The sequence below is a fragment of the Ostrea edulis genome, chromosome 5 (assembly GCF_947568905.1).
Source record: "Ostrea edulis chromosome 5, xbOstEdul1.1, whole genome shotgun sequence".
Taxonomy (NCBI): Eukaryota; Metazoa; Mollusca; class Bivalvia; order Ostreida; family Ostreidae; genus Ostrea; species Ostrea edulis.
Genome location: NC_079168.1, coordinates 35495900 through 35510098, shown reverse-complemented (window position 1 = coordinate 35510098; position 14199 = coordinate 35495900). Strand labels below are relative to the sequence as shown.

The following is a 14199-nucleotide window of genomic DNA, read 5'->3' as shown; positions in this document are numbered from 1 at the left end:
AAATTCAGGTGCTTATATTTAAAACAATTTTGACAATATTCAAGGTTTTTTCAGTATATCGGTATAATAGATGTTTCAACGATATCTGCCCTGTATGAAGACTCATAACCTCTATTCAATTCAAGCCTTCTGATAAACATAGAAAAAGGTCTTAATATATGTGTCTTCCTGATTTTTGAGACTCTGGTTTCACCAGCAAAGCATCAGTAAAATCACAACAATTTAAAATAACCTTGTTTATTTTTATTTTTATTCTGATAACACATTGAAAATCATAAGGTATTATTTCTCTCCTTGATTCCGTCTCAGGAAGAGATAAAAATCTAACTGATACAAATAAAGATGTAACAAATATTTAACAAAACGAGATGCATGTATAATATCACAGTCGCTGTTATCTGCAACAATAACACTTGTTTTGTAAGGAACAAAAATAATGCACACTTATTACTTTGAGGCCAATAGGCGATATATCATCTAAAAGAAAAGAGATATATCATCTAAAAGAAAAGAGAGAGAGAGAGCATCGCTGTTTTAACGAGCTTCTATCTACCACAAATTAAAACTAACTTCATTTCAAAAAAACAAACTCTTTGGAATGTTTCTTTCAGAGGTTCAGAATTCAGAGCGATTTGGTGTGCAGACCAGAAACACAGACACAGAGATGAGGTTCACAGTCTGATATCAATCTATAAATGTACCGAGGGGGCGTAAAATATCAGTTAATGTAGAACAAAAGACATAATCCTTTAATAATATCATGACGTACAAAGGTCAATAAAATCATCAAAACGCAAAAATGATGTCATGAATTTCTCCTGGTTTACATAGTCTGTTGGCATTCAAAATGAATATTACTGAATTTTAATTCATTTTGCGATGCAGCAATTCCTTAATTGCACTGCACTTTTCAAATGACAACTTACTTCTGTGGCCCATAATACTGATATAAAGTACAGTCATCAACTTAAAGCTTGCTTTATATCAGATTATATAAAATTCTATTTTCTTTTGCAAATTAGACAAAAGTAACGAAATTCGTTGTTGACTACGCACTACGAAAATTCCTTTTTGGCACAAATGATGTGCAATGCAAATTGCACTTAGAATCACAGAACATTAGAATATCGAAAATAAAAAGGCAGACAACTTATAAAATAATGTGAACACGTATCCCTCTCAAAGCTTTCTCTTCTGTAATTGATATGGTATAATGTTGCAAATCTAACAATCATATATATAGTCCTAATCCTTGTTTGAATTCACACAGAACAAATTCACACAAGAGTAAATTCGTTAACAAAACTATGTTCAGCTTAAAAGGAATGGACAAACTTTAGAGTTGACTGGCACACGTTCCCATCAAAGCAAAGACCATGAGAGTAATATTGATTTGATATGTACTGATATGTACAAAGGTCATGGAACATGAACTTCGATTAGAGAGGTCTGATTATTACATTGATTCTAATTTCAAATGTTTAGTTATACATGTAATTATCAATCTGTGATTTTTCAATTACAAACGATACAAGGACTGATATGAGGTTAAAGACTCGCAGAGATAGCCTCATAAAGTTAGGCATTATCAAGAATTTCCAGGGATTAATCAAAGATCCTGTTCATTGTCAATTTGAATTGGATGAGTAGTATTTGATGAGACCTCATTTAGATGGATTGCCAGGAACCATTGAATTCTGGTTGTATAAATTAGTCGCGGATAAGCTGTTCGTTATCTTTGCTATTCCATAAAATCCACTTCAAGCCTATATTTCTCTAAGTTATCAAACTAGCTGCGTGTCATATGTTTTGATAATTGTCACTGAAGTATTCTAGAACCATATGAAAAGATATAGAAGATTGAATTTAATAAACTAACCGTAAAAACGTTTAGTTAAATGATTAGAAATTTTGGTATTCTTATTCTTTATCACAGTTACTGCCTATCACTTCTATAAATATTTAAATATCGTTATTAAAGCTGCCTTGCATGACCTGCATTTATTATAGAAAAAATAATAAAATGTGTTTTTGTTGAAACCTGAATACATCAAAACTGCATCTACTGGTAATTCAATGAAAATTGTCTTTCGATATCTGCTTTATGACATACAATGTAGTTTTATTATCGTTTGGTTGCATAATTGAAATTTGCATTCATATTGATTATTTAAGATATCAGATTTATGATATGGCATGTTGAATATGATCACTGATCCCCTTACGAACTCCTGAAGTGAACACTTTAAATTCTTATGATAACCCAAGATTTCATGAAGAGAACACCGTGTAAAAAGAAGTTTATAAACAAGAACTAACGGACTTCTCATCTAGATTTTCTATCTGATAAACGCATTCTTTCGCCCTATCAGTGTGATGCACCACAGTTTCAGTTTTTGGTATATTATCACTACCTGACTGCAAGTTCGAGGAATCTTCAGAAATGTCCTGGGAATGCATGCTGGTGGATTCCTTCTGTGAAACAGAATGTTCTGATCTCGATTTCTTCCCCTTTAGTTTATGCCGTACTTCAGCTTTTAAAGGAACTGTAAGAAACTGGATCACACCACCTTTCCCGTCAGAGGAGGGTGAATCATTTCCACCTGTAGATCGCGTTCTTTCCTTCTTTTCTTTCTTTTGCTCTTTAGGTTTAAAGAATTTTGTTCCGAGAAAACTGGCACGGCGTGGAAGATTAACTCGCATGGCTTGACTCTGTCCGGAATCGCAACGATCTATGGAATTTAAATTTGCACCCACACTCTCCGATCGCTTTCTGTCCGTAAAACCTGCAAATCCTACCCGTAGTCCGAACAAATTTGAACCTGATGGTAGTTTCCGTAACTTTTCCATTTTACCATTTGACATTTCCAAGGAATCTTTGTGAATGCTTTCTCTAGATTTCGATTTTCTTTCCTCTGTTATTTTCTGCAATTTCCCTGTAAAGTCAAATTTGAATTTCTTTTTCCTACGTGAACTTTTTGAACTTTCTGAACTGTCGTCAGAATCTTTATCCTCGTCCTCACTCGCACTTGTTACAACTGGCGTTGATTCCATTACAATCTCATTCACCAACTTCTGGTCTTCCTCTAAGTCCGCTCGACTACTGACGATACTGGGATTTTTACCAATTTTCGTCAACCTTTCAGCGGCCACACTTTCCATAGTTCTTCGCATGAGAGGATATCGTTCTAATACTGTGTTGAAATGTTCCACAGACAATGAATAAAGATTGACGTAAGTCTCTGCACGTACACTAGCTACCCGTTTAGCATTCGTGAGTAAGCATATTTCTACAAATATAAAAATATGAACAAGTATGAAACAATTCTAAAACATTTTTTAAAAAAAGATGAAGAGTCGAATCTGTCCAACACTGTAACAAGATTGGAAACAAATTTCTGCATCGGAGAAATAACAGTGTTATTAACTAATTTTGAATTGGAGAATTTAAAACTTGAAAGTATAAAATACATGCACCAAACTTACATTCCTATCTCAATTTGTAAACGACAGTAGCAACTGCACATGTCATTGAGAACATATTTCACAATAGAGAGTTAATGTTATTTTAAAAGAAAACAAATACCGCCAAAGTATGAGCCATCCGACAGTGACGTGGCAATTTCATCGTCCTTGGTGATGATGTCGACTATGCCCTCCTGAATGAAGTACATTTTAGTTCCCATGGTCCCTTCCCTGATAACATAATCCCCGGGTTGAAAGACTTCGAATTCCAATTTACTGATTACCTCAGACACAAATTGGGGATCAGCATTTGTGAAGAATGGCACGGATTTCACCAGAGCTCGGCAGTTGTGGTTGATTACTTCCTAGAAGTGCAAAGAGGAAATGTAACGACCAAGTTCGTCACGTTTTTTTTCTTCTTCTTTTGAATTCTTTCTTCAATTCAATAGGGAATATGCATATTTGATTTTCTACTTGAAAAACCTATATTTCATAAAATTGGTTTTGTCTGTAATTGTGATTGTTGCAGTTTATATTTGAATACAACATTGATAACTAAATCTACATTTATTACCAAAGTAGCCTAGGCATTTCATTTTTCTACATTCCTTACAAACGTAGCCTAGGCATTTTATTTTCTTTTCGTTTATGTCAAACTTCTTTGCTATACATGTAATTGTTCAATTTGATATTTGTTAGTTGATACCTCAATATAAACCTGATTGTAAGGTTTGTATATTCATGAGTACATACCTGTCGAAGACATTCATTTAACTCATCCAAAATGTTGTCCTCATCAAACATTTTGCCTTGGTAACGATGCTCATAATATTCTGAGATCTTCTGTCGTAGTTTGCGTGGTAATTTTCTGTATATCATATATTCTTCAACTTGTTTGAACTGAAAAATATATATACAGTATATATATATATATATATATATATATATATATATAATTATAATATATACATCAACAGTGTTGTGACTTTGTCCAGTGCTTTATATATATATATATAGAGAGAGAGAGAGAGAGAGAGAGAGAGAGAGAGAGAGAGAGAGAGAGAATGTCTATCTGTATAATTTAAATTAAAGTGCAGTTTTACTGTTTATCAATAAATCATCGATATTTCCTTACATCTAATAAAAACTGCTACATTGTAATTCTTTACATCACATATTCCTGTAAACTCTCTTCTATAATCTACCTGTGTATCTCATTCGTCATGGCGTAGAATGTACGGAAATGAAAGTATTAAGAAGACATTGTACTAGCTTTATTGATCTATAAAATCAATCATATTTATTTCTAATTCCTTTAACCTTCGGCTGTCACAGACTAGCTTAATCCTGTAGACGTACATTTCCCGCCAAAGATGTAGATATGAAATGTGTCTGTTATTTATTTTCTAAATGTTGCATCTTTACCTTAATATAAAGATCAGAGGATACTGCATAACAAAAATAATCGTGCTGTATTTTATATCTTTAAGTACTTTAATGTATTTTATCAACCAGTACAAACTACGACTTTAACATTTGACATATGTGACTCTATGATACTTCTTTCCTCAAAGAACATGTGACATGAACTGACTTTTACCTTGTCATATATAAGTACGCGAATCCTTTGTGTGTAAAAATCAAAGTCTGTAAATTTCATAAGTAAAGAATCTTTAATAATGAAAAGTTTCTATTCTCTCTCATTATCTACGAACTAGTTCGTTTACGACTGGAAAGTTAATCTGTAGTCAGCAACAATTCTAACGACAAGACGTAAAACATACATTAAGTAGGATACACAATGCCCGCTGACATCATTAGACAGCTACAGTGGACCTATTAAAGCTAGTTCTGTTATTTAATGTGGCCAACGATGTTTTGTCTTCTCTTGTTTTCTGGATGACAAGGATCAGAACCTTTTCAATTGCCACAATTCACCTAATATGCCATTATACGTTTTTCGAGCCCTTCAGTGGCTTTACACTGGGTCAAGAGTAGTTTTTACAAACCTATACATTATCTGCCGCAGGATAACATATTATTTTTGACAATGTAATTAATTGGCTATCAATAAGATTCTTAAATTCTAATATGGGGATTCTTCGATCGTCTACTGTAGGTCCATTCTGCCCCCCGTGGGCACAAGTCTTTCTGACAATAGAGTTGGGAATATTAATTTGCAAATTCTATAGCCTTCGTGTTTATGAAACGATTTTAAGGTTTTCTTACTTTTCCATATATTTTATATCACCTTTAACGGCCTCGTTGTGCTTGAAAAGATTTTTTCTTAGATATATACAGTATTCCTGAATAAGATTCTACACCATATTAAAGACCCCATCCAGCGAGGAGAACCATACAAAAGTGATTGTCCACAACACTTAAGACATAAAGCCCTATTATATTAAGGTAGTAAACCTGCAACATACTTAGATTTGTCACTATATTTCTGTGAGAATTATTGTACCAATTACGCCCTAGTCCGGCTGGGGTGTCATGATTCAAACAAAATGGACTTCGCAAGTGTGTAAAATTTTGTGGCCCTGCTTAGAACTTGGGGGTTATGGTTCAAGTAAATTTAAATTACCTTACGCAAAGATACTTCTATATTATGTCAATCTGTGATTCCCTTGATCTTGAGAGGAGTTTCAAATATTTTCTTTAGTGGCCGCAACTTTCACACTGTGGACAGTCGTTTGAGGGGAACTGAATCATCAAAATTTGGTTATCTACATGTAGATCCCATCCCCCACCCCCCACCCCCCCCACCCCCGAAAGTTTTGATTTGAAAAAATGATCTGAATTCAAGGTGGATCTTTACATCAAAATGTTATTTAAAGATTTCTTAAAGCATCTCGGGAAGTATGATTTCACCATCGAAAAAGTGATACAAACTCTTTTTTATATGACATGAATATTCTTGTTTTTACTAGTATAATGACTTGGTGTTTTGTTTGCAAATGAGATATTTTTCGCTGTGATTTGATGGCTTCAATATCTAAGAAAATATGCCAAGAAGACTCAGATAGATTTCTGATTTTTAAAAATAAATACATGTATTTATGAAAATTAAAAACCTTATTTATTGATATTTGTAAAATCTTCAAGAAAAATGTCAAATTGAAAAATGAGAAAAAATTGGAAAACATATTTTTTTTTAAAATATTGACATAAAATACCAAGTTTCTGAAATATTGATTTTTAATTTTTTTTTTTTAACTAAACCCCAGGAAGAGGTGTCGATCCCAATCAAAATTGATAGAAAATAACTCAGTTGCTGCTTAATTAATACCAACGAAATGTAATTCTCTGATTAAAATGTTATTTATTACTACTTTTGAAATTCTGATCGTAATCGACTGAATTTAATGGAAGGTATGAAGATTCCTAGGGGGTAAGGTTTAACATCTATGAATACATAATAATTAAACGAAATTTATACTGTTTCAGTTTTACATACATGTATTCAATTACATGAAAAATCCTTGCCCAACTCAACTGGATATGCAGTGATTTTACGCCCATATGGAATAGACTTTTTGGTAATGTGCAATCAATGCAAGAACTTTTTAAAAACATTGACCATCAATTTATTATACAATATTTACAAGAATACTATTTTTACAGAAAATGTTGAATACTTTTATGATAAAACTGTTTATATACGCGAAATGACTTTTTTTTTTTACTTGTTTATGTATTTTTAACTTTAATGACCGTCGGATGGGACATTAAAGGGTGTCCCGTGTCAAGGATCACAACCCTCTTGACACACAAAAGACAGTTTCCCTGATTTTCGAAAAAGAGTAGGCTCACTGGGGGCCGTCAGGAAAACTCAAACACTCACAACCAAACATATTTCAATATTAGTTAACCGCCGTATTATGTTGAAATATTGCCAAAGCGGCGTAAAACCATAATCAATCAATCAACTACATGTAGATATGAAGAGCAAGGGGAACGGAAAAGTTTCAAAACTTCAACTGGATCGATTGATTGAATACCGTTTAACGTCCCTCTCCATAATTTTTCACTGATATGGAGACGTTACTTTGCCGGTGAAGGGCTGTAAAATTTAGGCCTCTGCTCGGCGCTTACGACCTTTGAGCAGGGAGTGATCTTTATCGCGACACACCTGCTGTGACACGTGACCTCGATTTTGCGGTCTCATTCGAAGGACCGCCCCCATTTAGTCGCCTCTTACATGTACGACAAGCAAGGGGTACTGAGGACCAGTTCTAACCTATAGTTTCAAAGGGGCGTTACAAAACAGTCGGAAAAAACGTGCATTTAAGGTATCATATGATGTGGATCGTCTGCGAAAATCGCAGACAGAGAACAAGGACAATGTTGGAGCGATCAGAAAAATTCCAATGATGTCCATATTTCTAAGTATAATAAGCATTTTCACGACAATTTGGATACTCTGACAGATGTTGACAAGCACTGAATCACTTTATTGTGTTGTGGGAATTTGATAACACGACTCCATGATGTGGTGAATAAAGGCACTGAGTCACATTACTGTAATTGAAATTGCGTTATTTTGCAGGATCGGGAAATTGACTTTTTCAATGTCATATCATGTTTAAAACTGATTTGTTATACTACATTATGCTTTTGGCACACGGTGGATTTGGAGTAAAAAGCAAGACAAGGCGACTATAGAACCCTACAGTTTGACGTCATGACAGAATAGACGGATTGTAAGTCACATGCCTCTTAAAATAACTACATTCAATAGTATAGGAAACCACTCCAAATTCAAATGTTATAACATGATACTGGTCAACAAATATCACAATCAATAAGTGAAATGCATCCTTGTTTTGATACATGAAGTTGAAATACTTTCACAAAATCTAAGAATACTTTCAAACTTCAATTACAAAATATATTTCGGAAATATTAGGTAAATATACATGTATGTCCATATTGATACATGTCTAAATTTAATCTAATATGAATTTGTTTTGAAACCTTGATACATATCTTTGCTAACGGTACATATTGTTAAGAAATTCAATTACTTTATTATAGGACCAAATGGTACATACGCTAATGTCATTATTCTTAAGTCTCCTTTGATTTATGCAAATTATGTATCTAATTAAGAATATCAGTATTATATATAAAAACGTCTAGAATATAATTGGTTATTTAAAAAAATAAAAATTACGGGTTTATTCTGAAGTGCAAAAAATATCACAAACAGAATCCTACATGAACTTACATATCCCACTCTGACTTTGATAAGAATATAATAGAAATCTAATAATATGTTTCTTGTTTTATTTTATTTTTCAGCCAGAATGGTCCACGAATGTTTTGGCAATTCTTGTATACCGCTATGTAAGTCTTTGGGACCCATTAAGTCCAAGTCATTCTTAGGAAATTATCAAATCGTTCCACCATTTTCTTTTAATATTTCTCATCGTCGCCCCAAGTAAGGCGGCGTAGTGCTTCGTTTGAGTATAATAGAATTTCCTATACCCAAATATCCTCTGTTTGAAGTGGACAAGCGGTTATTGACAAAACGTGCAAAGATTGCAGACAGGCAGACGTGCTTCGATCAGAAAAGCGCGCACATGAGCCTTCGATTCACGAATGGGAATTTTAACTATTAGTATAAAACCTTTTAAATATCATACGAAGCCGCAATTTTCTTAAAATATTTGCACGATATAAATTTCAGTTTTTCTTTCTTTATGTATATACTTAATGCAATTAAAATTTTTTTTTTTACTCATGCTTTTGAAAAACATATAAATGTAAATGTATCTTTATCCGTTGGATATACATGTACTATTTCAGCATTAATACCTTCTCATTGTACAGCCGCCGTGATGTATCAAATGATTGAATAATCGTTGTCGTGTGACCAAGGAAAAGTGCATAACATGTAGCACCACTGAGCATGCTCAATATAGTTAACCACGTGTCTGTCATATTTTGTGGTGGGAAACGCCCATATCCTATACAGAGCATGTGCGACAAAGCTTTAAACAACGCCCAGGTATACTGCGCCCACCATGAAGCATCCTGAAATGAACGGTAATGTAGTCATTTAATAGTTATTTTAATATTGTTATTCATAGTAATGTACAACATGTAAACGAGATATAACTGTTGGTGAAATTAGGCGAGCACAAAAATAAATTTTACGTCAACTGTATCACCTAAGATCCCAGATAAAACGTCTTTAGATTATTTCACAAATAGAATAAATCACTTTCTGATTAATTATTATTGCTAATAAGTTTTCGATTGTTTATTTTACAAGAACAATTTGTCAGGAAAAAGTTGAATTTCCTGCAACGTTTTACTGTTGGGAATAAACAAATATTTCTTACAAAAATAAACTGACAAAAAACAACTCGTAATTGATTTAGTGCAGTTTCTAAGTCAAACTCATTAATTACTCAATTTCCGTTTTAAATAAACCAACATCATGTGAACTCAAGCACTTTGAAATCTACATTGAAATTGTCTCTGCCAAATAAATCAAAACATGGAACCCCCCAAACAAATATATATATATATCATGAAATAACATCCAAGAATCATGAATGAATTTAAACAGAGGAATTCACTATACTGTATTTTGATAACCACTTCCGCCCCTACCCGGGGTTGAACGCACGACCCGCGAAACCAAATCTCCTAACAGCATGTGGACCCCCACCCCCCACCCCACCCACTAAACCATCTAGGCAAGTTTTGAAAAAATGAACTCCTGATCTGCGGAACCAAATCTCCTACAAGCGCGGTAGACCGCTGACGAGCTAGGCAAGTGTTCAAAAACTTGTTTCAATGACGATGAAATTCTCGCCACGCTGTCAAATGCTATTGAGAATGGGAATTTTTATATATCATACGTATAACATTTCATCATACAACCACGTGTTTGTTGGATGGTATCAGTGTCCATGAACGAGACTGTACTGCCAAAACCTCATGGGATTCATCACAGAAAATCTATGTGAAGATTTATCTTTACTTGTAGTCAGTGAGAATCATACCCACTCCCCCGCATCATATTTGTGTATGTCTGGCACCTTTCTGGCATTGCTTCATTAATGTTTGATTTGATGAAGAAAGTAATCCAACGTACGTAGCTATTTTGATGTCTCATTAAATATGGATAACGGGACTAGTATTCGTCCTTAGTTTTTCATGCTTCCAGATTTAGATGCTCTCGGCCTGTAAAATATCAACTTTCTTTTGACTAGAACAAGGCAATGTTTTCGAATAAGATATTTTAGGGACGAGATCAAAGGATCAATGTCGGATAAAAATCTAAATTGAGAGAGTGAACAAGTTTCTGTCGTCCAGCATAGATTTCGTGATTCACTTATTCAACGAATTAACGTTTTACAAGTATATCTTAAAATGACATTTTAAGACTACATAACCACTTTCATTTATGAATAAATAGTAGGAAAGGTACTTGAACTTGACACACATTTGGATATATTCCGATCTATGATGTGGTGTTTATGTTTCTAAATGTAACTTTCGCATTTCGACAAATAATGTCTCTTCAGTGATGCTCAACGGAAATGTTTGAAATCCGAAATAACGATAAACTTGCTAGAGCTATTTTAGGGGGAAAAAACAGAGTGCCAAAAGGTGGAGCCAAATTCGTCTAAAGATAAAAGCTATGCATGAGGGAGATAATCCTTAATTTTGAAATGAATTTCTAAATTTTATCACAGCAATTAAATATACATCCGTATTTTCAAGCTTGTAACGAAGTACTTAGCTACTGGGCTGTAGAGACCCTTGGGGACTAACAGTCCACCAGCAGAGGCCTCGACCCAGGGGTCTTAATGTAAAACTTATACGGTACCAATTTTGATGCAACAGATGCTCATTTCGACAAATAATGTCTAAACTGATTCAATACGCAAGAGAATGATGTTCTGGGTATCAATTTTCAAATCGAGGCAGGCTTCTGACAATTAAGTTGATATTGTTGGGATATCAACAGTCTCGTTTAAAGTAAACTTTTGCAAACTCTATGGTCGTTATAATGATCTAATTTGCAATTACTGATTTTGACTACGGATTACTCCATTTACGTAATGAAAATACATGACTCAAGGTGAGTGTGACCGGCCAACAAAGGATGCTTACTCCTCTTAAGTACATTGTACATGATTCCATCTTTTGGTGTGTCCAGGGGTCCGTGTTTGCCTTACACTTAATTTTGTATCCTTTACAGGATTTATAAAATTGATTAGTTATCTTCACTTTATCATGCAAATTAATTTCCATGGGGGTGAGGACGTTAGATATGTCAAACGTTGATCTTTTGATCTTGCCTCTTATGCAAAATTTCGTCTGTTTGTCCTTTTTGACCGACGGAGAAATATGTCTCTACTCCAAATCCCGTCGGTACTGACATATCCTCTATCCTAAATTCGGTAAGTGAGGTTTGTTCACCGGGGGTCACTATTTCACAATTTTGTCCTCCTCGTCACCCCGTTTCTTCATGCGAAGTAAATTACCTTCAGTTCTTCTATGGAGACCCAGCAATCCCTGGGAAAGTCTTCTAACATTGGCACTAAGAACTGCAGACATCCATTCCAGTGACCCAACAGTAACATGAGGCAAATTAGATTGAATATCCTCATAAATTTCCCAGCAAAGGCAAGAAACTGGAACAAAAGAAAATGACAATTTCTTTCAGTGGCTACTAAATTATATAAATTCACAATTATAAATTTGTAACGATCCGTGCATACTAAATCAAAATACGATCACCTTAATGCAAAAATTATGAAAGAAATTGGGGAGGGAAGTGAAATAATGTCAGCATTGACAAGGGTAATTAGCTCAGTCTTTGAAAGGCGCTTTTTTGCCATATTATCATAACAAAATAATTAACTGTCAACAAAACTTACAAAGCAGTGATACAAGCAATACAAAGTGTGCATAATGCATCAAGACCTGTTTGTGTGTGACCGTGTGTAGATAGGAGTTATCATATATAAATTCCGTATGAGTGGTGATTATTCCTTATCAATATTCTATGTCGCTTGCCTTCAAGTTCAAGTGTCTTTTAATCTTAACTTCTTGTCATTCTTGAATTATTAATTACTGTGTATATTATTCACAACATGGGTGAAATATAAACAATCAATCAAAGCAGAACACAGAACATGTCACAAACAACAGCCAACACATGCTCACGATGGACTGATCTTCATATACGTAACATATACATGTAGACTACTAGCTATCATTGTTAGCAATAAGCTGAAAAAAACATTCCAAATTATGAGATATTTTGGGGTATTCTTAATGACTGAGCTTAAATCCTTACGTGCATTTCTAAAGAATTCATTTGTGCACTAAAGTTCAAACTGGCCAATGAATGCCAAAATATATCATCCAATCACAGACTTCCTACGGTTAACAACTCACCCCGGGTCGCCTTCGACGTCCACACATAGTCAAACAAGGACTTGCTTCAAACTAATCGGAAATAAATCATGAAAACACATTGATAATGTTTTAACCTAAATTCACAAAACTATCTGCGCCGAGGATTACGGTATGAAAAAAAAAAGTAAAGGCAGTAAAGATAAAAGACTGGTTTTAAAATGATAAAAAAAAAATCAGCATTGTTAAATAATTGTCAGAAATTTCTGTAGTAGGGTTAGGGCACACTTTTTGGCACCTAATGATGATTAATGAAATATCATAATGCAAATGTTCATTAAGATGATTCCCTACGTTGACTACTACTACGCGATCGCTTTAGTTTGGTCATACGGGTTACTCCACAAATTTGATATGTCTCTAAGGATATATACTGACACTTGAAAGCACAAAACTCACCTTCTTAGATTTTAACAGCTGGAAAGCCAAATAAAAAGATACAATTGTGAGACTTGGAGCTCAATACATTTAAAGATTTGAAATACGACAAACTAAAGCTCTAGACAGTTAAAAATATCACCTGTAAAGATACCACTTTTACGAATACATATTAAATTATTAAACTGACTGACGTTAAATATTGGTTTCTGTGGTAAATGCATAATTTGTACAAGAAAACACAATGACTATCCACATGAATTACGCACGGCATATAAATCATTATACAACGTTAATAATCCATTGAAAAGGGATATCCGAAATTGGGAAACATAAGGGAGACTCTCTATACTGACAAGATTAATTGTATTTAGGGTATGAGTTTGAAAGAAATGGTACGTATTCATACCATGCATTCACAACAATGCACACGAAATGAGCCCAAAGATTTGGTGTCCAAAACACTCATGCAGTATATAAAACGTAATGAAATCTTGCTCATCACTTCCCTCCCACTAATTTACATAGTAAGCACTATTGTATAGATACTAAATTGTGATACCAATCTGTCAAGCATTTGAGATGACTTTGTATCAATGCTGACGAGGCAAACTTTGTGAAATAAGCAGACAACAGAATGTTCTAGATCTTACCTCTTCCCACTGTTGTACATATCGGACTAAGCGAGACAGTCTCAGCAGTCGTAAAAGACTTAAAAGCTTCGCCAGACGTAAAATTCTTAATGCTCTTCCTGCAATTGAGAAGGTCAAGGTCACTGAATCGGTACTTCAATGATGTTCCATTTAACGAATTGAATGCCACATCATTCTTATTATAATATTGGTTATCTAATATTATTTTAGTACCGATACAATAGACATATAGTATAATCGATGAAACAAAAAT

The 14199-nt window shown here is 34.1% G+C and overlaps 1 protein-coding gene and 1 long non-coding RNA gene across 9 annotated transcripts in view; one reads left to right on the top strand and one right to left on the bottom strand.

Moving 5' to 3' along the window:
• Window positions 1-221: 221 nt before the first annotated feature.
• Window positions 222-14199, bottom strand: part of LOC125652019 (potassium/sodium hyperpolarization-activated cyclic nucleotide-gated channel 3-like) — a 100922-nt gene continuing 86944 nt past the window's right edge. For 3 of the 8 annotated variants that reach the window (XM_048880896.2, XM_048880894.2, XM_048880899.2), the window contains exons 5-12: window positions 13947-14044; window positions 13315-13332; window positions 12898-12948; window positions 11979-12128; window positions 9289-9507; window positions 4219-4365; window positions 3587-3830; window positions 222-3290 (exon numbers count right to left, since the gene is read on the bottom strand). In XM_048880896.2, the coding sequence (XP_048736853.1) occupies window positions 2302-3290; window positions 3587-3830; window positions 4219-4365; window positions 9289-9507; window positions 11979-12128; window positions 12898-12948; window positions 13315-13332; window positions 13947-14044 (1916 nt within the window). In that variant the 3' untranslated portion in view covers window positions 222-2301. The remainder of the gene's footprint in view (window positions 3291-3586; window positions 3831-4218; window positions 4366-9288; window positions 9508-11978; window positions 12129-12897; window positions 12949-13314; window positions 13333-13946; window positions 14045-14199) is intronic. The other 5 variants (XM_056165915.1, XM_048880897.2, XM_056165916.1 and 2 more) reach the window with 3 other exon arrangements.
• Window positions 9431-14199, top strand: part of LOC130054875 (uncharacterized) — a 40502-nt gene continuing 35733 nt past the window's right edge. Inside the window, exon 1 of the long non-coding RNA XR_008803209.1 lies at window positions 9431-9519. This is a non-coding gene — a long non-coding RNA (uncharacterized LOC130054875). The remainder of the gene's footprint in view (window positions 9520-14199) is intronic.